Raw genomic sequence first — 21,852 nt, 5'->3', positions numbered from 1 at the left:
ACGGCCATCTGCCGGGGAGGGGCCCCCACGGGACGGAGTTAGATGCCACCCCTGCCCTCAAGGGTCCCCACAGACGACGAGGTGCTACAGAAGGGAGACCGCGTTGGGGAGGACAGGTGTCGGGCTGGGTTTTGAGGGACTCCGGCGGGCTGCGGGGAGGGTCCTCAGGCCTGGGTGCCGGCGGGGGTGGGGTTTGGGCTTGGGGAGTGTGGCGTGTTTGAGAGCTGGCAGGTGGTGGCCAGAGGAGAAGGTACGGCCACGCCCCCGGCCACCACAGGGTCACCAGAGCTCCATCGTGGCTCAGGCGAGGGGGGCCCCATCCGTGGTGGGAAAGAAGCGGAAGGCCCTGGCCTCCAGCATCCGCCCTCAGCATGCCTCCTCTCAGACTGCCCGTCGGGATGCTGCCCAGGTTGGCAGCAAACCCTCAACAGATTACTGCCCCCGGAAGCAGAAAGAAGAGACTCACTCCCTCTGCACTGCTGCTTGGGCAGCTCCCATCCCCGGGGCTTCGGAGAGGGAGCTTTCATCTCCGCGGTGCCCAAAGGGCCCGGCCTCGCCCAAGACTCAGAACAAGGATGACAACCCGAGGATTTCATCCTCAAGGGACCCACTGAGTTCAGAAAGGTGGATGGAAAAAGCGGGTGGTGCGAAGTCGGAGGCGAGGCCCTTCACAAAGCACCCCGACAGGCGAAGGAGCCGCCCTGCCAAGCAAGGCCGGGCGCCATCACGGGGAAGGGGCACAGTCCCTCCTCGACCCGAGCTGCACGGAGAGGAGGGTCAGGGGCGCCTTCACACCCAGGGAGGAAGTCACCTTGGAAGAAGCGGCCGCTGGGCTGCGCGGCGGCAGTCGGGGCGAGGGCCAGCCACAGCACGGTGTCGGCGCCCTGGGCCTCAGAGCGCAGCCTGGCCCCCAGCCTGGCGTGGAACCCGGGCATCGACAACCGCACACCTGCAGGGGCGGGGGGGGCGCAGACAGGGAGGTGAGGACAGCATCCTCAAGCCAGGACGCTGCCGGCGCTTGGCTTCTCCCAGTGCCAAAATAACGACGATGAACTGGAATGGGACCGCAGACTGCCCTCTTTCCCCTTCAACACAGCATTCCTCCAGGCTGTTCAGATTTCACACAGCCTTGTCACAAAGCCCCTGAGGTGTCACCCTGTGGCCTGGGAGGGAAGTGCTGCTCACCAGAGCCCCGAGTGCGTTGGGTCCCGTGTCCCCTGGGCCCCGGGCGCCCAGACCAGCCCGTCCCCTGGGAGCAAAATCTCCAGCACCTCCCCGCTTTCTACCCTAAGAAAGGAGGGTCACACTGAGGCCGAGAGGGGATCAGACTCCCGCTTCCTGGGTGAACCATCTCTCGCCAAGGATTCTGACCTCTCCAAGGATCCTGGCTGATGGTTCCTCGGGCTGCACGAGTGTTTCCTGCTTTTTAGGGAGGAGTGTAGTAAGAAGGGGAGGGACTTCTTCCTTCCTCTGCCAAAGCTCCTCTAACTCGTCCTCCCCTGCCCCCCCCACACCCGGCTACATAGAGCCGTGTTCATAGTGTTCCCCTCCTGGTGTCGCCTCCCCGGGGCCCCCGTCCTCACCACGGGAGGCCCAGCACCGCCCCCCCCCACCGCCCACAGACCTCGGGGAACACACTGTCCCAACAGTGAGCACACTGGGAAACAAAACTGTTCTCTCGTGAAGCCAAGGAAAGGAAAGAAGGCAGAGAAAACAACGTTTGAAAGCCGGAATGAGATCAGAGGATTTCAGAGAGAGAAAGGATCATCTAATTTAATGCCCTCATTTTTTAAATTAAAAATTTTTTTTTTCTTTTCACAGAAACAGTACTTGCTAATTGTGGAAAAATTAGGAAATACTGATGAGCAAAGAGAAGGAATCTGAATCCTTCTGTCATACCACTCGGGGAGGACAAGTGTCCACGGGCTCAGGCCCCTGCCCAGCCCTCCCTCAGGCTTCTGTGTCCCCAGACAGGCCATCTGCACCCGAGAGGCCCAGTCGTTGCCCTGTGACCTGTGGACAATAGAGGGCAAACTGCACCTTGACCCAGATGGTGGATCCAGGGGGTGGGCTTGGAGCACAGATTTTGCGAGCACACAGGCTGACATGAGGACTGTCAGGGTGATGTCCTCGGGAGGATGACAGGCTGGCGGCCCTCCACGGCCTGATGGAGCTAGCTGGTCAGGCAGGGCTGGGCCTGTCTCCCATCAGGAAGCGACAAGAAGTAAGAAGTCACCCTCTCCCAACACCCCTGGCCTGAGCCCCTCCTGGTGTGCTTGGCTGAGGACACCCCCTCTGCGTTTAAAACAGGAGGCTGCCCGACGTCCTCAGAGCCATGCCCCAGAGGGCTGGTCTGCGCCAGCTCTCCCAGCCAGGTCTCCGTGGGGTGCTACGTGGCACCAACATACGCCTTCTTCCATGGGGATATGGGTGTAGCCAAAATAAGACCCTAAGGCACGTACAGTTTGGGGGACTGATACCTTCATTTAATGGTATAGTGCAGTTTCCCTTTCCCATAGACATTTCTCCCCAGCAGTTTTCAGGGCTGAACAGACTTCTTGTACAGGTGCTCTTATTAACTCACTCTCCTAGCACGAGTGCTGCAATGAGCAACCTCATTTTCCACATCTCTCATTATTTCTTAGGATGAATTCCAAGGATGTATATACAAATGTTAAGGCTTCTGCTCAAGCGGCTTTCAGAAAGGATGACAGCACGTATACGAGAGAGCCTGCTTCCCACGACACTGTGGCCGGGCCCAGCCGGGACATCCTGGCCCCTCTGTGCCTCAGTTTCCCCATCTGGAAATGGGCATGATGCTAGTGCCCACCGCAGCGGGGCTGTGAGGACACACGCATCAGTATCCAGACACGGCTGTGAGCAGCTCTGGGCCCTCAGGTGTCCTGGGGGTGCTGCTGTGCTGCTGTTTTCGGTGCCCTTTTCGGGGGAGGAGGAAAGAGCTACAGAGCCCACGTGATTTGCCCGAGGCCACGGAGTTGGGAGGGACAGATCCCGAGGAGAGCGCTGCTCTCCCTCCCTGCTGCTCCAACGCGCTTCCAGAAAATTCCACTTGTCTCCCTAGTGATTGTTACTTACCTGTGTGCATCACTACTTCTAGGAACCCGGGCAGCGGCGAGCTGGCCTGGCCTATCCCCACGTTCCCAGCGTCTCCCGTTGACTTCCCTCGGTCCCCCTCTCCGCCCTCGGTTGGGTTCGTTCCTCTCCGACACTCAGCGTGCACTGGCTCCCCCTGTCCCGAGGGAGGGGCCCCCAGCCGCACCCCACGCCAGGGCCGCCCCCTCTCTTGGCCGCGCGCGGGGCAAATTGACGACACCAGCTCCGCCTGTGCGGACAGGCTGCTCGCCCTCCCGTCCCCGCCGGCCCCTCTCCGTGGAGACGAAGCCGTGCCTAGTCCTCATGATACTGGTTGTAGGTCACTCTGGGGGACAGTCAGTCCTGCGGCCGCCCAAGGTATCTTTAGATGAAACGCAGGCGCCGTGGAAACGAAAGACCTACCTGGGGTGTCGACCCAGCCGGGATGCATGCACGAGAAGTGGATGGCCGGGTGCGCTCGGGCCCACCGCTCCGTCAGTACCACCTGCTGCCTCTGGACGGGGTGGGTGGGGGGCGAGGATGAACAAACGGGAGGGGGAGCAAGGGGGCTGCGGGCGTGCAGAGCCGGCCCTTACCCTGCCTTGCCCGCCCCCATGTCAGATTTCACCTTGCTCTAGAACCGGCTCTCTACCCCACAAGCCCACAAGCTCTGGCTACGACCCAGTGCTGCGTCCCGGCCCCTGCGTTTGAGATACAGACGCACCAGCACCGGAACGAGGGAACGCCGCACGCTGCCTGGGGGCTTCCCCCTCCCCTCCCCTCCCCCCCCCGGAAGTGACACCCAGAGAGTCCTCTTTCCTAGCCGCTTGTGTTGCCGCGTTCGTTGCTGGGCCCCGCTCCCTGTGTACCCTGGCCACCGGCACAGGCCTGCACTGAGCGGGTGTCCGTGGACACGTGAAGGAACTCCTGCCTTGGAGTGTAGGACGCGTACTGGGGATGCTTAGAGAACACAGCTGTTGCAAATTCCCTAAGAAATCATCAAGTATCCCCCCCGCCACTTAAGCCTCAGCTGTATGGAGACTACTGCCCAATCCCAGGGCAGTTTGATTACGCTTCGCAAAGAGCTCCATCTGGGCCTCATTTACGGAGTGAGTGGTTTGTTCACATGTTCCCTGGAAAAACTGTCAAGAAGTATGGTTCCTTCAATTGTCAGGATTGAGTCATGAACAGTAATCCACCAGGAGTTGGTCTGGGGCTCGGTGAGCGAAAGCGGGGCAGAGCCAGGGCGCACAGGGGGCAGGGGGAGGTCGGACAGAGGCAGACCACACCAACAGGAGGGACAGCTGGTGAGCGCTGGCAGCTTCACAAACGACGAGGGAGCCCACCCAGGTGATGAACTGAGGGGCCAGAACTATAAGTGTGGAAGGTATACAGCCGGCTTCTAAAAACAGCTGTCATGAGCTGATACACGGCAGCGTGACTACACTTTGTTAAGATCGGGCATGAGATCTGGACCCCTGCACTTTCCTTTCAGAATTGGATGCACATGCCCTTCAAAGGGAGCCCGGAAACCCAGCATTGTTCCAGGGGCATCTGTCCAGCCAGTGAGCAGGGGCTGCCCAGGGAGAGAGGAGTGAATTCCTGGGTCCATATTCCCTCTGAGCCGCTGGGCAAGGAACCCCTGCTGGGCTCCTGCTGTGGCGGCCCCTGGCTCTCACCATGCTCTTTGTGGGTCTAAGAAACCAGCGAAGAGAGGTGGCGGCTTTTGTGGCTCTTCCTAGGGGCGAGCTGAAGCCCCCCAGCCCCACCCCGGTCTAGGCAGAGCTGGGCTCGGCCGGGCTCCTGATGGAGAAGAGGGTTCTCTCTCCACTGGGGAACATTCAGGCGCTGCTGGGAATTACGAAGATCCAAATTAACGTGAATCCCAGAATTAGCCTTCCTTGGAAAAGCACCCAGGTGGCAGCCTTGAGAAACCCCTCACTCACTTTGTTTTGTGCATAGACCATGGTGCCATCGAACGCTGTCCTTTCTGACTGTAGGTCATCGGTACTCAGTTTCTGAACCAGCATTCCTCCGGAGGAGACTGTCACCTGCAGTGAATAGAATGGAGATCTGTACAGAAAAGTTCATAACACCCTCCCATCCTGCTTCTCTGTCAAGCAGCGTGTCGGTTTCTTGTTGCTACTGCAACAAATGACCACAAACTTAGTGGCTTACAAAGTCACAGATGAATTCCCCCACTGGAAGCTCTGGAAGTCGGAAGTCTGAAATGGGTCTTATGGGGCTAAAATCAAGGTGTCAGCAGAGCTGCATTCCTTCTGGCAGTTTTAGGGGGGAATCCGTCCCTTGCCTTCTCCAGCTTCTAGAGGCCACTCGCATGCCTTGGTTTGTGGCTGCACCACTCCGACCGCCTCTGCTTCCACTGTCATGTCTCCTCTGACTCTGGCCCTCTTCTTAGGACCCCTGTGACTACACTGGCCCACCTGGGTAATCCACGATACCCTCCCCATCTCAATACCCTTAACTTCATCACATCTGCAGAGTCCCCTTTGGCCATGTCAAGGTGACATATTCACAGGTGCCAGGAACTAGGACCTGGACCTCTCAGATCAGGGGAGGTCATTATTCTGGCCCTCACAGCAGAGAGAATGCAGCCTGCGTTAACTCCCGACTTCTCTGATTTCCGTCACTGTAACCCATTAGCCTGTCCCCTCCCATTTGAGCGGCATGTTCTCCAGGAAGCGCACCCACCCACCCACCGCTGACTGCCTTCCCCGGCTGCCCCTGCTCTTCAGAAGCCCCCCTTTCTGAATGCTTTGCCAACTCTCGGATGACACCGGGGAAGAGCCTACAGTGCGGGCTGGGGCTTTGCACAGCCCTGCCTCGCTTTTGGCGGCGGACTCGTTGCTTGTGTATGGGCAGCAGGCACCCAGCCGCGGCAAGAGGCAGGAGCAGGGCGGGTGGAGGGCCCCTGAGAGCGGGGCAGGGCGGGCAGGATCGACAGCCGGCTCCCAGGAAGTCTCTACTGCCAGAGCGAGCATTCTGGAATCCCAGGCCACACCTACAAGCCCCTCAAGTACGTGTGTGCTCGGGACAAAGCCGCAGGCTGACCCTCACCTTGACCTGGATCCCTCCCCGCTTCACCGGCCCCTCCCTAGACCCACCTGGACGCCGTCTGGGCTGGCACACCGCTGCTGGATCTCAGATTATCAAACAGAAGGCCCGTGGACCCAGGGGACAGAATTTGGCTCCCCCTATGGACGTGGACAGCATGGCCCCCTTGGGACAGTTGGGGCAACAAACGTAGGACCACTGATTTCCCATCAGGAGCAAAGTCATTTACTTACAAAACATCCCCGAAGTCAACTCACCACTCTGGGGTCATGTTCTTTCTCCAAGACGGGGATCAGGGCAGTCGTGAGAACATACACACCTGGGGAGGCACAGAGCATTCATGAGGGGTCATGGGGCCATCTGGTGCCGCGGGACCCCTCCTCTCAGGTGGCCCCGGGGTGGTGGTGCGGTGGCACCGTTTACCTGCATCCTCCGGGTGAGTGGCAAGCGGCTGCCTGAGCTGCGGTCCCCTCCTCTCGGAGGGTTTCTAGTCCGATCGCTGGACCCAGCCCTGTGTTGCTCCTATCCTGTTGCCACTATCCTGCCCCTTCTCCAGCCTCATGGGGTTTCCTTTCCCCAGGATTGGAACAAAGCTGCCTTAGAACCTCAGGGACTGAGACAATAAAATGTCCACACCAGACGAAGGAAAAAAGCAAACTGCACAACAGTGTGTGATCCCACTTGGCAGAGAAAAAAAGTGTATAGAGACACATATGTTCATTACGTCTAGAGTGTGCATGGAAAACATGAACAGGAAATGTGAAATGTAGCGACACTGCTTAGGCCCCAAGGGTGGGATTAAGTAAAGCGTTTGCTTCCTTTGCTGGGCATTTCTGTACGGTTTGAATTTGAATATTTCTACAATGAGCCTATAACCTTAAGGTTATTTCTGCAATCATAAAAACTATATGTCTAACATTTTTAACGAAATGAGAAAAATATTGTTGAAGTGTATCTGACATGGAGAGATATTCACAGTATATGGAATGAGACGTTTACAAAACGGCAGGAGGAACAGAATTCCGTTTTTGTGAGGAAGGATGTGTCAAAATGAAGAAAAAGTATCTGCAAGGATGATATTGTGGTGCACTAAAATGTTCAAAATGCTTATCTCTGAGTGGGCAATTATTATTTCTATGTTCTTATGCTTATCTGTTTTTTTTTTTTTTTCAAACAATGAACAAATATTACCTTGTGTTAACGGGTTGGGGGTCGGGGAATTTAAATGAAAGCCCTGGGCTCTTTTTGGGCCACTCCTCAGAGCTTCTGCCTGCCCAGCTCTGCCCACCACCTCGAGCCCGGCCCTGCATCCAAGCTCACCGGAGCAGCCTGGTGTCACGGAAAGGGCGCTGGGGGGAGCCGGGAGCCTGGATTTGAGTCCTGGCTGGCACCTACCAGCGGTGTGACCATGGGCAGGTCGACAAAGCATTTCAGCCTTGGTTTCTTTACTTGTGAAAGGGAGACCATAGCTGGACAGCCCACCTCCTAGGATCACAGGGTTTTGTGGTGAAACGAAAATGTGCACGTAGATTGGAAAGCTCTCTGTGCACACTGGTTGTTGCCATTTTATTTCATTATTATTATTATTCCTATTATTATTATTAGCAGTTCTGAGTTGTGCCCTTCACGCCACACAGCATTCTTAGTGTCTGCACCCCAACCTGTCGTTGAAGGTGCCAGCCTCGTTAGTATTCATGGATTTTTAAAGTCTGGCAAACACTGGGTCTCTGAGAGCTGCTGGCCTCCGTGCAGTGGCCTTGAACACTTTCTTTGCAGTCACTGCTGGTGACTTTCTCTGTGATTTAATTTGCGAGAAGTAGAAAGGACTTCTGCCAAAAGCTATCAGCCCCATCAGCCTGCCGTGACGGATTGTCATAAACGACTCCTTGGCGTAAAGGAAATGAAAGCTGGAAGCAGGTTCCACACCACAGGCCTGCACCCCTCCTCTAGAGGCTCCGCTGCTTCCCTCCCAGAGGCCCCGGGATGGGCCGAGGGCCGGACTTGCTCCCCCCGCTGGCCGGGCGCTCCTCCGAGATGGATGAGAGCTGGGGTAGCCCCTCGGCGCCTCTCCCCCGACCCAGGAGACGGGGGTGTGTTTTGATTTCTGCTTCATCCTCTGCGAGAATATACCCTACCGGTATCAATTTAGATGCTAACAGAGTCACCGGCAGGAAGACTAGCTGGGCCATTCATCCCTACCAAATACGCTCACAGCCTGTGTAGGGCACAGCCAGGTGGTAGGTGATTTTTTAAAACTCCTGGAGAAACTGCAGTTTTTAGCAAAAGGCCTTCAGGGCCCTTTCTATCTTTAAAAAAAATCTCCCGCATTCCAAATCCACAAAACGGGCCCTCTCCCATCCTGCTCTCTGGGCTCCCCCACCAGCAGATCTGAGCCATCGTGTGTTTCTATATGCTTTTTGCCTCCTAGGTCTCCAGCTGTATCATTTCAAAGCACATATGTCACTCTTCACACACAGCAAGCATTTCTCCTCCCTGAGAAGGAGATGAAGCCACTCTCTTTCCAGCCACAAGTGATTTATAATCCGCCAGCCTCCTAGCCAGCTTTCTGAGGCCTTTCCTGTGTACCCTCAGCATCTTTTCAGGCCAGCAAAGAGAAACACAGGAAAAATCTGCTACATGCCCAGCATAACTTCCTTGTTCCTGCTCCCTTCTGCCTAGAAAATTTCTCGCCTTGTACAGTTCTTTGAGGCTCCTATCTATTGCTAGATTGATGTTCCCCAATTTAGGAATCTCTGAATAAAGCCAATAAGATCTTTTAAAGGAATCTGCTAAATTAATAACATAAAAATATATAAGTAGTATGTATGTGTATATTTTTACATATATAATTTTTTTTTTTTAATTAAAAGAATTGGAATTAAGAGAATCCCAGAGAGGTTCTGTGACTTTTCCAAGTTCCCAGTAAGTCCACGCAGAATGGAAAACATGGCAAATCTCCTTTTTCTTGAGTCATTCAACCACAGAGTCCCAACCAACCCCGGTGCCAAGGGAGTAGGAATGAATCCCATTGTCTGCAAGTCACTGCTCCTTTAGGATGAACATGGCACCAGGAGCTCCTTGCCCAGCTCACAGATCCTACCACGGGCCTGCTGTTAACACGGGCGCCAATGCCACTCTCCTGCCCCAAAGCCCTTCAACACTCCAGGCGCCCAACCAAATTAAGCAGAAAACTCCTCGGCCTGGTGTGGTAGACTTCCTCTGGAGATGTGCCCCATCCCCTCCCCTTAGGGCGGGGCCCTGCATCCTGTAACAACACGTAACCGAGTCATGACCCTGGGCCAGGCACCGTGTTTGAGCCACGCAACCTCGACGCCCTGGGCAGAGTAGACTGAGTTAGGGGTGACACCTGAGCCAAGCTGTGCCAGGCGAACCCTCCCCGCAAGAGCATGGGCACGGGACCCTTGACTCAGCGGCCGCCACATTTGGCCCACGTGCACGGAAAAGCATCCTGCAGAGACAGGAGAGCTGGGATAGAGTCTGTGGACAAGGGTCCCAGAGAAACAGGAAAAGTTCACCCCAGTTCCTCACGCTCTCCTGTCCTGTCCCTGACGCTCCCAAAGCCCAGCTGTGCCTCTGCCGCTAAGTTCTGTGAAGGCTGCCCTTGCCTTCCCCCCCAGTAAATCAGTTTTGTTTAGTCGGCTTGAGTGGGTTCCTGTTCCTTGTAACCAGACAATCCCTAAGACACTGGGCTTGGTCTTAGCTAGAAAATCCACCAGTTCGCCTGTGCTAACCAGCTAATAGGAATATCCTTGGAAAGGTGCAAGCAGCGCACTGCTGGAAACAGCTATGGGTGCCTTCGGGTCATTCCTATCTTAGTGGGAACCAGTTTAGTAACTTCCACTCCTCCAAGACTGACTAGCTAAGATCAGGGACATTTGGGGGATTCAGAGCTTTGATGAGGAGAGAAAAAAAAAAAAGAGAACCTATTTTAGTCTGGGCTCCTGGGGGAGGGCAGGTCTGGGTGTAGGGAAGACACCTTCAGCCACAGGATAATGTGCCCCAGCTGAGTCCTGCTCCCAGTAATAAGGAAAATAATTCATTATCATTATGACTCATTAGTATTTTTAATTTACACAATGCCTTCCTTCCAAGGAACTCATTATGTCGATGGAGGTTCATTACGAGAAAGAGATTTGGGAGTGAAATTTATGTTGGACATAGTCTTCTAAATATGGCAACAAGGACCTTTATGACATGGGTACATGACTTGAAGCAAATCTCTCTCTATAAGCTAATTAGGAAGGGATGTTACACTGTGTCGAGCCGGGTAATGCTGAAGGAGAGGTGCGGAGTACTCTGAAAGCATTCCTGAAACCACATTTCCATCCGAATATTAAACTCATGGTGCTCCTGAAATCATACCGTATCATGGGGTATGATATATTTCAGTAGCATTAAAAGTACTGTTTGATGAGAAAAATCTACTGCAATGTTTACATTTAGCATAGGAGAACTGATTGGAGTTTCTATTAAGAAACCTTCACAGCCAGCTTGAATTAAAGCCACTTTGGTTACTAAGTGGGTGTATTTGGCTGTATGCTTCTACCAGGTATACTACCTGCCGGAGAAAATGACTGTCCCTCTACCCCTGGGAGGTTACTGGTGTAGATTTTAAAGGAGCAGACAGTTGCGTGACGATTACTATTTGGTGCCTCTCCCATTGGTACAATAACACGAACGTCCCACAGCGAGCCTAGGGGCCTCACACGCTGACTTTACAAATTGTATAAAGACCATTTCAAAGCTCATATTACCCGGGGAAGCTGGGAGCACAGAGCCCCAGAGAAAATGAGGCATAAGAGGCATCAGAGTCATCAGTTTCTCGTGGGGTATTTACTCTTGGCTTGGGGTCAGACAGCGGTGAGGATGAGTCAGATCTTTCCCTTTGCCCCCAACCTCAACTTCCCCGCTTCCAGTTCCACTTGCTAAATGCCAGACCCAGTGATAAATGCTAGGGATACTGTGAGAACTCCCTGACCGCAGGGTGTTCACCAGGCATTAACAGGTCATTATGTAATGAACCGACACCCACAGTGAGGTCAGTGCTGTGCAGAAGAGACTGTCCTGAGCACGTGGGATGGGGTGGCGGTGGCACCGGGGCCGAGTTAGCAGTGAGGTGACACCTGAGCTAAGATTTAGAGGCGGGAGAGGCAGGACTAAGCTGGCAGGGTGCTAGGAGAGGGTAGGGATGGAAGGAGGGTGTCCAGGCGTGGAGCACAGTCTGTGCAAAGAGCCTGGGGGTGGGAGGGCTCACTCCAGGGTGGCTGAAGCTGTGAGCAGCTGGAGAGCATTGTTTAAATGTGGGAATGGACGTCTGTGAGCTCCACCTGTGAGGTGGGAAGGGTCCACCTGAGAGGAGAGGGGGGAGCTCTGGCACCTGTCTTGGGCTCCAGGTAACCCACAAAAGTGAATATGCTGTCACTTCCTTGTCCTCCCCAGGCCATCCAAGGTCTGTACCTCAGGGTGCTACAGCTAAACCAGTGTTTCTGGTGCAAGATGACTGCATCACTCCCTGCTGTCACATCCGAGAGGGAGGCTGTTGGTACTACACCTGGGGCACAAGGAAAGAGCCTGCTTTACAGCCGGGAGAGAATGGGCTTATTAAAAGCATGAAGGTGCTTAATTGGGATTTTGTTTTTAAAATTCCCCAAATGGGTGTGTGGTAGAACTGCTGTGAGTAGCTCTCCTTTAAAAACACCCATGGAATCCCAGCCAGATCATCCGATAAGGTCCTGGGCCCCCGGGCCAGGATGGGGCCAGGCACCTCACTGGCTTCCTGAATGGGGGCCAGGGCTCCTTGGCTGGGAGAACAGGAGGCGTGGTCCCCACGGGGCCCCGAGAGAGCTCGCCCCGGCCCGGGCACTGCAGCGGCTCAGACCCCACCCCGGAGTGGCCGGCAGGCAGGTGGGGAGGCCCATCGTGGCCCAGGGGCTCAGCTCTGGAAGGTGTTTCCGCCTCAGCCAAAGCAGCCTCAATGGCTGGCAGAAAACCGAAGCCAAGGGGCAGATGACCTCTGACTTTTGGGTTTATCCATTCTGTCCTTAGGAAGGCTGCACAGGGCCCCCACCCCCCAGTGCAGTTTTAGACCAAGAGCCTCACCCAGGGCTCCAAAGCCCTTCTGGGGGCCGAGGGGTCCTACCTTGTAGCTTCAGGAGCTCCAGACCCCACCAGCCTCCCCTGGTGCCTGAAGTCTGGCCTCCTCACCCCCAGTCTATCAGTCCTCTGGGTGAAAATGTCTCGAGAATGAGAGGAGTGAGGAGCTAGGGCTTGCCCTGGAAGATATTAAAATGTATGTGAATAATGAGAACAGTGCAGTCGTGACAATAGTGACTAGATCAGTGGAACAGACTGGAGCTTGGAAAGAGAAGCAACTTAGTGAGAATTTGGTATATGAGAGAGATGGCATCACAACTCAAAAGAAAGGAAAGATTGTGCAATATATAAGCAGAGCTGTGACACTGCTTATTAAAAAGCGTGAGAAGAAAGAGAGAAAGAAAGAGGAGAAAAGGGTCCTTACCTACCTAATACCCAAATAACTTCCAGTGGACGAAAACGCTAAATAAGAGAAAATGTTGTAAGAAAATAGGGAGAAAAAACAAGTATTTAGAGTAACCAGGATTTTTTTTAACCATAAAAACAAATAAATCAGTCTTAATAATAAATATACAGCTTGACTACATAGAAAATTTAAACTTCTGTGTGACCAACCAAAGCACCAAAAACAGAATTAAAAAGTAATTTGCTAAACTGGGGGGGGGGGGGGGGGGGGGGGGGGGGGGGGAAGGCACTTGTGATAAATGTGCCAAAGAAGGCTTATAAACCAAGAGTTTAAAAGATGATGGTCACAATTGAAAAATGGGCAAAGGACATGAATACGCAACTCCCAAAAGAAATACAGATGGCCAGTAAATAACCACCATCACCAAGTTCAATATCACTAGTAACCAAAGAAATGCAAACGAAAGTAAGATGCCAGATTTCATCTATCAGTTTTGCAAAGATCATTCTTTTGGGGATGATGGGTGGGACCCAGAGTTTGTTGGGATAGGGAGAGATAAGCACTAAGAATGCTGGTGGGAATACAAATTGCTCCAATTTTTCTGGCGGGCAATTTAGTTAATGTATAATGCATTTGGCAATTTGGTCAAAGGTCTCAAAAATGGTCACAAACTAGGTGTCTGTAATTTCACTCCTAGGAATCCATCCTAAGGCAATAACCAAAGATCCACACAAAAATGTATGAACAAAAGTACTCACGGTGGAATCATTTTCAATAGTGAGAAGTTGGAAACAAGCTAAATATCCCACAATAGGGGATAAACATACTAAACTATGGCACATTCATACAATAGAATATGTTCTAAATAGAAGTAACATTTTAAAGGATGTTTAATGATATGAGAAAACATTTATAATATAATGCTACCTGGAAAAACACAAAACTCAGAACGGTATACACACTGTGGCCCCTCCTCGGAGTAGGGGACACACATAGAAGAAGGCTGGAAAAAATAGACCCATGTTAATGGTGGTTTTATCTTAATGATGGAATTACAGGAGAGTTTTGGTTTCTCTTGGATACTTTTATTTCCCTATTTTCTAAAAGAAGACACATTTGTCTTATGATTAGAAAAAAGCGATCCTGAATAAACACCTCCTCCCTACCCTGCCCCACACACAAAGTCCTAAGATGGCACCTGCTGAGCACAGACCCTTGATTTACTGAGCTGTGAGCTGGGACCCAGAAAGGAGTGTAGCCCAAGGGAATGAGAGAAAGGAGACAAATGTTTGGAGGGAAGGAGCAGAGGAGGCGTGAGGAAGGGAACTGGGAATGGTGCAGAATGTGGGATGCTGCTGAAGCCATACTGGTTTTGCTGGGGCCCTGATAATACTCCAGCGTCCATTCATTCAGTCGTTTGAAGAGATCAGAGGGGCTTGGGCACCTTGGGGCCAGATTTCAAAACGGGAGAAGGACACCTAAGGGAGCCCTCTGATGTAGCTGGACAGCAGCCTTCTCTCCCTCTCCCTCCTCCTCCATCTTCCTCTCTCCCTGCATCTCAGGGGCTTCTCAGGGGAGAGGTGGTGCGGAGAAAATTCTAGGACAACGATGGGGGCGAGGACCGCTGGGAAGGCCAGTGAGACACTGAGGCTGGCTGACCTCTTTTGTGACTACTGCCTGTTCCCAATTTTACCCAGAGCCAGATGGGCTCACAGAAATCATGAACTCTGGCTCCGGTCAAGCGTTCCTCATGGGGTCGCCTTCCCTCGCCCGAAGAGGCTCTCCTGGACAGCAAGACGGCCATCTCTCCGTCCACAGCCTTTGCGCATTCCACTATCCTTGGAATAGCGGCAGGACTTTCTCCGGCCTCTGCACAGCACAGCACGGAAGGTGCCTCTACGTTTACTCCTCACCAACTGATGCTTTTCAGCACCTACTATTACCAGGCGTGAGCAGGGTGACCTGTGCTCTAGGCTGGAGGGAAGACAGTACCCCTTCTAGGAGCGCGCTGATTACCAAGGAGGGCACCTCAAATCAATCATAGTAAATAGTCTGCTTCTTACCAAGAAACAGATTGACTGTGCTGAGAGCTATGCTACTTTCCTATCTTTTTGCTTTTTCTTATATATTTTTACGTCCAGTAAAATTCTGTGTGTGTGTGTGTGTGTGTGTGTGTGTGTGTGTGTACGTGTGCAGCTCTATGAGCTCTTGCAAATGCATACAATTGGGTAACTCCATGCATTAGATTGTGGTGTGATTCACAACCATTCCGTCACCCCAAATATTCCCTCACAGTCACCTACTACCTTTGTGGCCACACCCTCCTCCCACCCCTAACCCCCAGCAACCACCGATCTGTTCTCAGTCCCCATAGCTTTGCCTTTTCCAGAACGTCATATAAACAGAATCATACAATGCATCCTTTTGAGTCTGGCTTGACTTCTGCCAATGCATTTAAGATCCAGCCACATTGCTGCAAACATCAATATTTTGTTCCTTCTTATTGCTGAATAGCATCCCATTGTATGGAAGCGCCACAGTTTATTCACCAGTTGAAGGACATCTGGGTTGTTTACAGTTTGGGGTGATTATGAATAAAAATAAAGCAACTATAAACATTTGTGTGCACATTTTTGCATGAACACGTTATTTCTCTTGGGTAAATAACTTACAACTCCTTCTTTAACCCTCACCTCTAGCCTATAAAGGTATCATGATCTCCATTTTACAGAATGGGAATGTGAGGCTTGAGGAGGTTTAAGCAACTTGCACACAGTCACGTAGCTGGAGGAACTGGATTACCCACCCGGTGGGTCAGCTCAAAACGGACTGAGCTCCACGTAAGGGCCAGGCAGTGCCCGCACTCAGTGATTCATGCTCTATGCTAGAAACCACCTATCAAAGGGTGACTTCTATGGTGCTAAGATAGGGTCACAGAGGGTGCTCTGGGAGCCCAGAGGAGGAGAAGTGCTGGCCAAGCTCCAGGCTGGTGTGCTCCCAGCGAGTCACGGAGGAGAAGTGAAAGTGAACCAGGAAGGGGACGTTCCAGGCACAGGAGCCACAGGAACAAAAGCATGGAGGTATCCTGCTGGTGACAGGTTCCAAAACTAATGGGCTGACTGGCAGAGGATCCATGTTGGGAAATCATGGAAGTATGTTTGGACAGGTGGGGGAGGTACCATAACAAAGGACTTCAATGCCAGGTGAAGGGATTTGGATGTTACAACAATATTAGCTGACATTTCTACAGTGCTTACTATCCCCAGGTACTGTGTCTTTCTGGGAATCCTGAAGGTTTGGGAGCTGGAAGGAGGTTTTAGGAGCCAAATGGTACATAGGTAAAACTCAGAGTAAGGCTTATTAACAAATAAGAATGCCTAGCACCAAACACATTTAGTGTCTGAGGGCCTATTTCACCTTGGAAGTACCGTTCTCTGCTTTCCTGGGGTTTGGACCCCAGCTCCCTTCATGGATGAAAAGAGAACTTAACCATATGGTTACTGACATTGTTTATGTGTCTGATTCCCCCACTGGACCAGGAGTCCATATAATTTCTGAATCCTCATCGCTGACCACAGGAACCAGCTTACAGTGTGTGCTCTTTAAATGTTTATTGAACAAACAAGATGTTTTGCTCATTAAATATTTGGGGTTAATAGTTACCACATCAAACTCAGATGACCCATTTCCAAAGACTTAGAATGTAATAAAATAGACCCTTGTCGTAGATTACTGTTTGACAATACTCGCCCTCTCTTCCCCAGTTTCCCGGGAGGAATATGTTTCCCTGACTCTTGATTTTGGGCTCCGTGAAATGACTTGCATTGGTCAGCTGGACGTTAGCAGATCTGAAGCAAGCAGGGGCTTGCAATGTGCCTGCACACTTGGGCTTCTGCTATTGCCACTGGAACATACTCTGGCCAGCCTAACGGTCCAAGGAGGATGCAAGAATTTGGAACATAATGCAGACCCAACTTGCTGCTTAGAGATACCCTACTGAGCTCAGCTGACATCAGCCCACCCAGCAGACCTGCATAAGAGTCAACAAGAAATACATGCTTATTTATTGTATGCCTAAGAGATTTGGGGGTTGCTTGTTAGGTAGCAAGAGCTGACAGATACAAGCCTAGAGCAAAAATGGACCAACTATAATTTTGTTGTCCTTTATTTAGGAAGGTGAGTCACTCAGACTCTGGTTTCAAACTACTTCTGATCCTGTTTCCTTGTTTATGAAATCTATAAAATTGTTATGAGAATTGAACGAGATAGTCCAAGAAAAACACTTAGTGGAGCCCCTGGCACGTGGAAAGTGTTCAGTGTGTGCCATTATTATTATTATTATTATCATCATCATTATTATTAAGGTGTTTCTGGACCCTGGGTCCCTGCTTTAAACAGCAGTTACCATTGGGTGTGGAACTATGCCGGTGAGCAGAAAGCTCCAGATAACAGAATGTGAAGGGACAGAACATGTACTGTACACTGATGTATGTACGTCCTTCCAAAATGACCTCAACTGAACTTTCCCACCTTCTGCCAAAGATCTAAGGCACCACTGCGTGTTTATTACAATCAATTAACTGATGACACAGCTGTCTCGGAGGAGGTGGATGGCATCCTTGTCTCGTGTGCCGTGGGTGAGAGGGGCTGAGATGCGGGTGAGAGTTGTGATCGGCTGATGCTCGGGCTGTGGCCGGCTGCCAGCACAGCACTCAGCGAAGCACTGCGCCCCCACCCACCCCCCCACACACATCGTCTTCACTCCTCACGGACTCTGAATGCCACTGAATGCCAACAGGCAAAATGGATATGGTTTGAGAAGACCCGAAACACAGGCGCAAGAAAGGCAACCAAACAGCATCTGTCTCATGAGATCACTTTACCACCACGCTTCGTCTTCCCACAAATCTACCCCGGGGCAGCTCATTTTTGTCCCTAGGAGAGTAAACTATGAAAACCTCTCTGTGCCCCACCCATCCCCGCAAAAGGAGAGGGAGAATGATTTCCAAACTTTATCTAATTCATAGACTATGATGTCTTCACAAAGAGCCACACGCAGCCACGGGCTCTGACAGTATTTCACTAATCCTCCACCTCCCGAACTCTTAGGATCTGGTGATAAATTCTGCAAATCCTATTGTGTTCTGCCCTCAGAGTATCAGGAATCTACTGATGTTTGGCTGGGGATTGGAAGTATTTCTAGAGGCCAAACTGAATCTTAGAAAATAGAAGACAACCTAACCTGTGTTACATAATCAGGCCATGAAAACATGTTTCATATTAGAAAGGCAGCCAGCAGTTTCCTAGGACTCAGACAGAGGTATGGGCTGTTTGCTTGGCTCTGGACCTGCTTCAGAATGACAATGTTTGAACCTCTCTGTATCTCCTCATCTGTAAAGCAGAAGCACATCAAGCTGCCCTCTCTGTCACTGACTTGCTTCTGTGTATATTGGACTACGTCTTCCCCTCTGGAGAGGATGAATAAATATTAAGCATGAGAATTATTATGCTTCTCAGAGGTTGGAAAGATCAATAAACTGTTTCTAACACAGGTAGGAAATGAAAATGAAGAGATATCAAGGTCCTTAGAAGCAGACTGGATCCATAACAAAAGTACAACATAATCAGCTGTATAATCAAAAAGGCAAAAGCAAACAATAATAAATAATAAAATAAAAATTTTAAAAAAGGGAATTCCCTGGTCGTCCAGTGGTTAGGACTCTGCGCTTTCACCGCGGTGGCCTGGGTTCAGTCCCTGGCGGGGGAACTAAGATCCAGCAAGTCTTGCAGCGTGCAAAAAAAAAAAAAGGCAGTTGCCTTAGAGTCTATCGGATCTGCCCCACACTCTCAATCGATGCAGATTCCCAGGAGGCCCTCTAAGCAGTGTCCCCAGCCCTGGGCCGTGCTTCTCCTGCCATGGCTGGTCACTCCCCTCGCAGCCTCCCTTTAGCACTTATCTCACGATAACGCAGTGATGGGTCTGAGGGAGGAGATGCTGGGGGGCTGGTAGAACTCATCTTGGTTATGAACATGGGCTCTGGAGGCACACAGACTTGGGTGCAAATTCTGGCTCCTCCACTTGACCTTGGGCAAGTTATGCAAGCTCTCTCAGTCTAGTGTTTTCATCTGTAATGTACAGGCAGGAATACTTCCATCATAGGGTGGTCACGCGGGTTCAGTGCCATATATACGTACGCCACCCACGAGTGCCCAGCATGCAGCGCGCACCCAGTAGAATGTAGCTGGGTGGTGGATGGGCGGGTGGGAAGCAGCAGAGCGGGCTTCATCCTGTGCAACCCCACAGGGCCCTGCACTTTTTGAATCCAGGGGCCCCCTATTTTTGTTTGGCACTGGGCCCCGCAAATCACAAAGCTGGTCCTGGAGAGCAGCCACCTGGGCGGCCAGCTGCTAGGACCCTAGGAGTCCTTGCCATCCAGGAGAGTTAGAAGGCAAACCCCGGCATGACCCCACATGTGCGTACTTTTGGTACTTTGGGCAAGGATACCACATTTGGAACAAAGCGAACGATGGGAATATTTTGTACTAAACCTGCAGCATTTCATAGCAAGCTCCCAGGGATTTGTTTAAGAAGAAATAAATGCAACCTCAGTGCCGGGGAGAAAGGTTCTTCCCCGCTCCAGATGTTCTCTTTCTCCCGGAGAGAGAACAACGAGCACCCTCCCTCAGCCCCTTCCTCTCTCCACTGCGAGCACGGGGACCACTTAAAAACTGGAGTAAATTTAGGAGCAATAATCTGGGCTTGCTGAGCTCTGCGCCCCGCGTCTTCCTCTTCCTGGGAGGGGTTGATGGTGTCTGTCTGAAGCCAGCCAGACGCAACAAAGCAAGTGAGGCTGGCTAACTCTGGGGTTTAGCATTAAGGAAGCCATTTGGCTCTCACGTGAGCCATGCCCTTCAACCAGCCTCATCTGTAACAACAGTGATTTGGGGCTTTCATCCACTGTCTTACTCCTCAAAGTGTTCAGTTCTTGGCTGGGAAGAGGGTTACTATTTAATGGACACCTTCAACGACAAACACAGGAACCCCCGCCATTCATCTTGTGACTTAGGATGAATTAAAATGCCTTATTAAAAGCTTCACTTCCTATGAGAAAATTGTATAGTCACTGGGGAGAATCTTAGATTCATTGCATGTCCGAGTTGAAAGGCACCGAAATAGTCTACAGTTGGTCCCTGACTTACGATGGTTTGAATTGTGATTTTTTGACTTATGACAGTGTGAAAGCGATGCACATTAGGTAGAAATCACACTTCTAATTTTGGATTTTGAACCTTTCCCGGGCTGGTGATACGCGGTATGACGCTCTCTCGGCATGCAGGGCGAGCTGTAGCCCCCAGTCAGCCAGGTGATCACACGAGTGAACAACCCTCACACTTACAGCCATTCTGGACCCAGACAACCGTTCTGTTTTTCACTTTCAGTATAGTATTCAATAAATTACATGACATATTCAATACTTCATTATAAATTAGGCTTTGTGTTAGATGATTTTGCCCAACTGGAGGCTAATGTAAGTGTTCTGAGCATGTTTAAGGTAAGCTGGGCTAAGCTGCGATGTTCGGTAGGTTAGGTGGATTAAATGCATTTTCAATTTGCTATATGGTCAACTTATGATGGGCTGACTGGGACCTAACCCCAACATAAGCTGAGGAAGATCTGTACTCCAGACCCCTTGGTGCGAGATGGAGAAAATCCAAAGAGGTTAAAAGCCTGGTACATTGGTTTTCAAACTTTAGTGTGCATCAGAATCATCTGGAGGGCTTGTTAAAACACAGATTTCTCAGCCCCGTCCCAGTTTTGGATTTAGCAGAGCAGGGGGTGAAGCCCAAGAATGTGCGTTTCTACCCAGTTGCCCGGTGATGTTGATGCTGCTGGCCCAGGAACCCTACTTTGAGAATCACTGGCCTGGCACAAAATGAGTCGGCCTGTTATTACAGAGCAGGAACCGGAACCCAGGGGTCCTGCATTCCAGGTGAGTGCCCTTCTTGGCCCATCTTCTGGTCTCATGGTGCACCTTTCTCAGCCCTGGCTGGAAGTTCCCTTGGCTACAGTTTTCATGTTTGCACTTTCCACCTAAGATGACCTTGCCCTTCTCACCAAAGTCATGTCTATAATGAGCCTTGAGCTTCCTAGAAAAAAAAACTCTAACAATGCTAAGTATTTCTGGCACTAACACATATTATGAAAAACATGAAAAGAGTGTTTTATGAAGAAATAATAAATGCAGTGAAGGATAAATTTAAAGTAAATGCAATCACTCCAAGGACCAAGAACCCAAAAAGTAGATCAGTGTTTCTCTGATCCTTCTACGGTATCATTTATGTCTACGTTTATTTTGCTAAAAGCAATCAAGAAAACTGCTTACACTTACCCAGAGTGTTGGTAGCAAAGTTTTTTTCAAGTCCATCTTCCGTGAGCTCTCTCTTATTGACCATGCAACCTGCATTATTGATCTAGAAAGTACAGTTCCCGTTTCAAAATAAAGGAAAACAGGGCCAAAGGACCTGTCCCCAAACCCCACGGTTCCGCCACCACCACTGGTCCCACATTCATGTGACAACATCAGTTCTGCTCAGCTGGCCCTTCACTCCAAACCCCTTCCTGGGAAATGCCATTTGTGCAGCAGGCTCAGCCACGGGACTGTGCAGAGACCTCCGATGACCAGGGCTTGGCTGGCAACCTAATTCACGATAAAGTGCCCCAGGAATTCGTCTAGACCAGCGCTGTCCAATAGAAATATGTAATTTTAAGTTTTCTAGAAAGTAGCCACATTAAAAAGGTAAAAAGAAACAGGTAAAATTGATTTTAATATTTTATTTAACTCAAGATATCCAAAAAGAGTATCATTTCAAAATGTAATCAATATAAAAATGTTAGTTTACTCTATTTTTCACACTAAGTCTTCAGCATCGGCAGATTTGCACACTGATGGCACATCTCAGTTTGGACTAGCTACATTTCAAATGCTCCATAGCCATATTGGACAGCGCAAGAGCAGACCTGAGGCCGAGTGAACATTTCGGAGCACATTAGAAACTATTTGGGTAGAAACGCAGCTCAGCTCAGAGTACATGGGAGGAGAAGAAGGACACCAACCCACCTGAGGCCTCTAGCTCTCTCTGGAGAGCAAATGACTGTGTTACTA

At 51.0% G+C, this 21,852-nt stretch overlaps 1 protein-coding gene across 14 annotated transcripts in view; it reads right to left on the bottom strand.

Moving 5' to 3' along the window:
- Positions 1 to 21,852, bottom strand: part of DHRS12 (dehydrogenase/reductase 12) — a 65,102-nt gene that overhangs the window by 28,616 nt on the left and 14,634 nt on the right. For 8 of the 14 annotated variants that reach the window (XM_036831829.1, XM_036831825.1, XM_036831838.1 and 5 more), the window contains 5 exons: positions 21,079 to 21,160; positions 6,426 to 6,487; positions 5,040 to 5,144; positions 3,517 to 3,607; positions 812 to 949 (listed from right to left, as the gene is read on the bottom strand). In XM_036831829.1, the coding sequence (XP_036687724.1) occupies positions 812 to 949; positions 3,517 to 3,607; positions 5,040 to 5,144; positions 6,426 to 6,487; positions 21,079 to 21,160 (478 nt within the window). The remainder of the gene's footprint in view (positions 1 to 811; positions 950 to 3,516; positions 3,608 to 5,039; positions 5,145 to 6,425; positions 6,488 to 21,078; positions 21,161 to 21,852) is intronic. The other 6 variants (XM_036831833.1, XM_036831824.1, XM_036831832.1 and 3 more) reach the window with 2 other exon arrangements.

This window comes from Balaenoptera musculus, chromosome 18 (genome assembly GCF_009873245.2).
Source record: "Balaenoptera musculus isolate JJ_BM4_2016_0621 chromosome 18, mBalMus1.pri.v3, whole genome shotgun sequence".
NCBI classification, from domain to species: Eukaryota; Metazoa; Chordata; class Mammalia; order Artiodactyla; family Balaenopteridae; genus Balaenoptera; species Balaenoptera musculus.
Note: the sequence above shows the minus strand (reverse complement) of the source record. Positions and strands in the feature narration are given on the sequence as shown.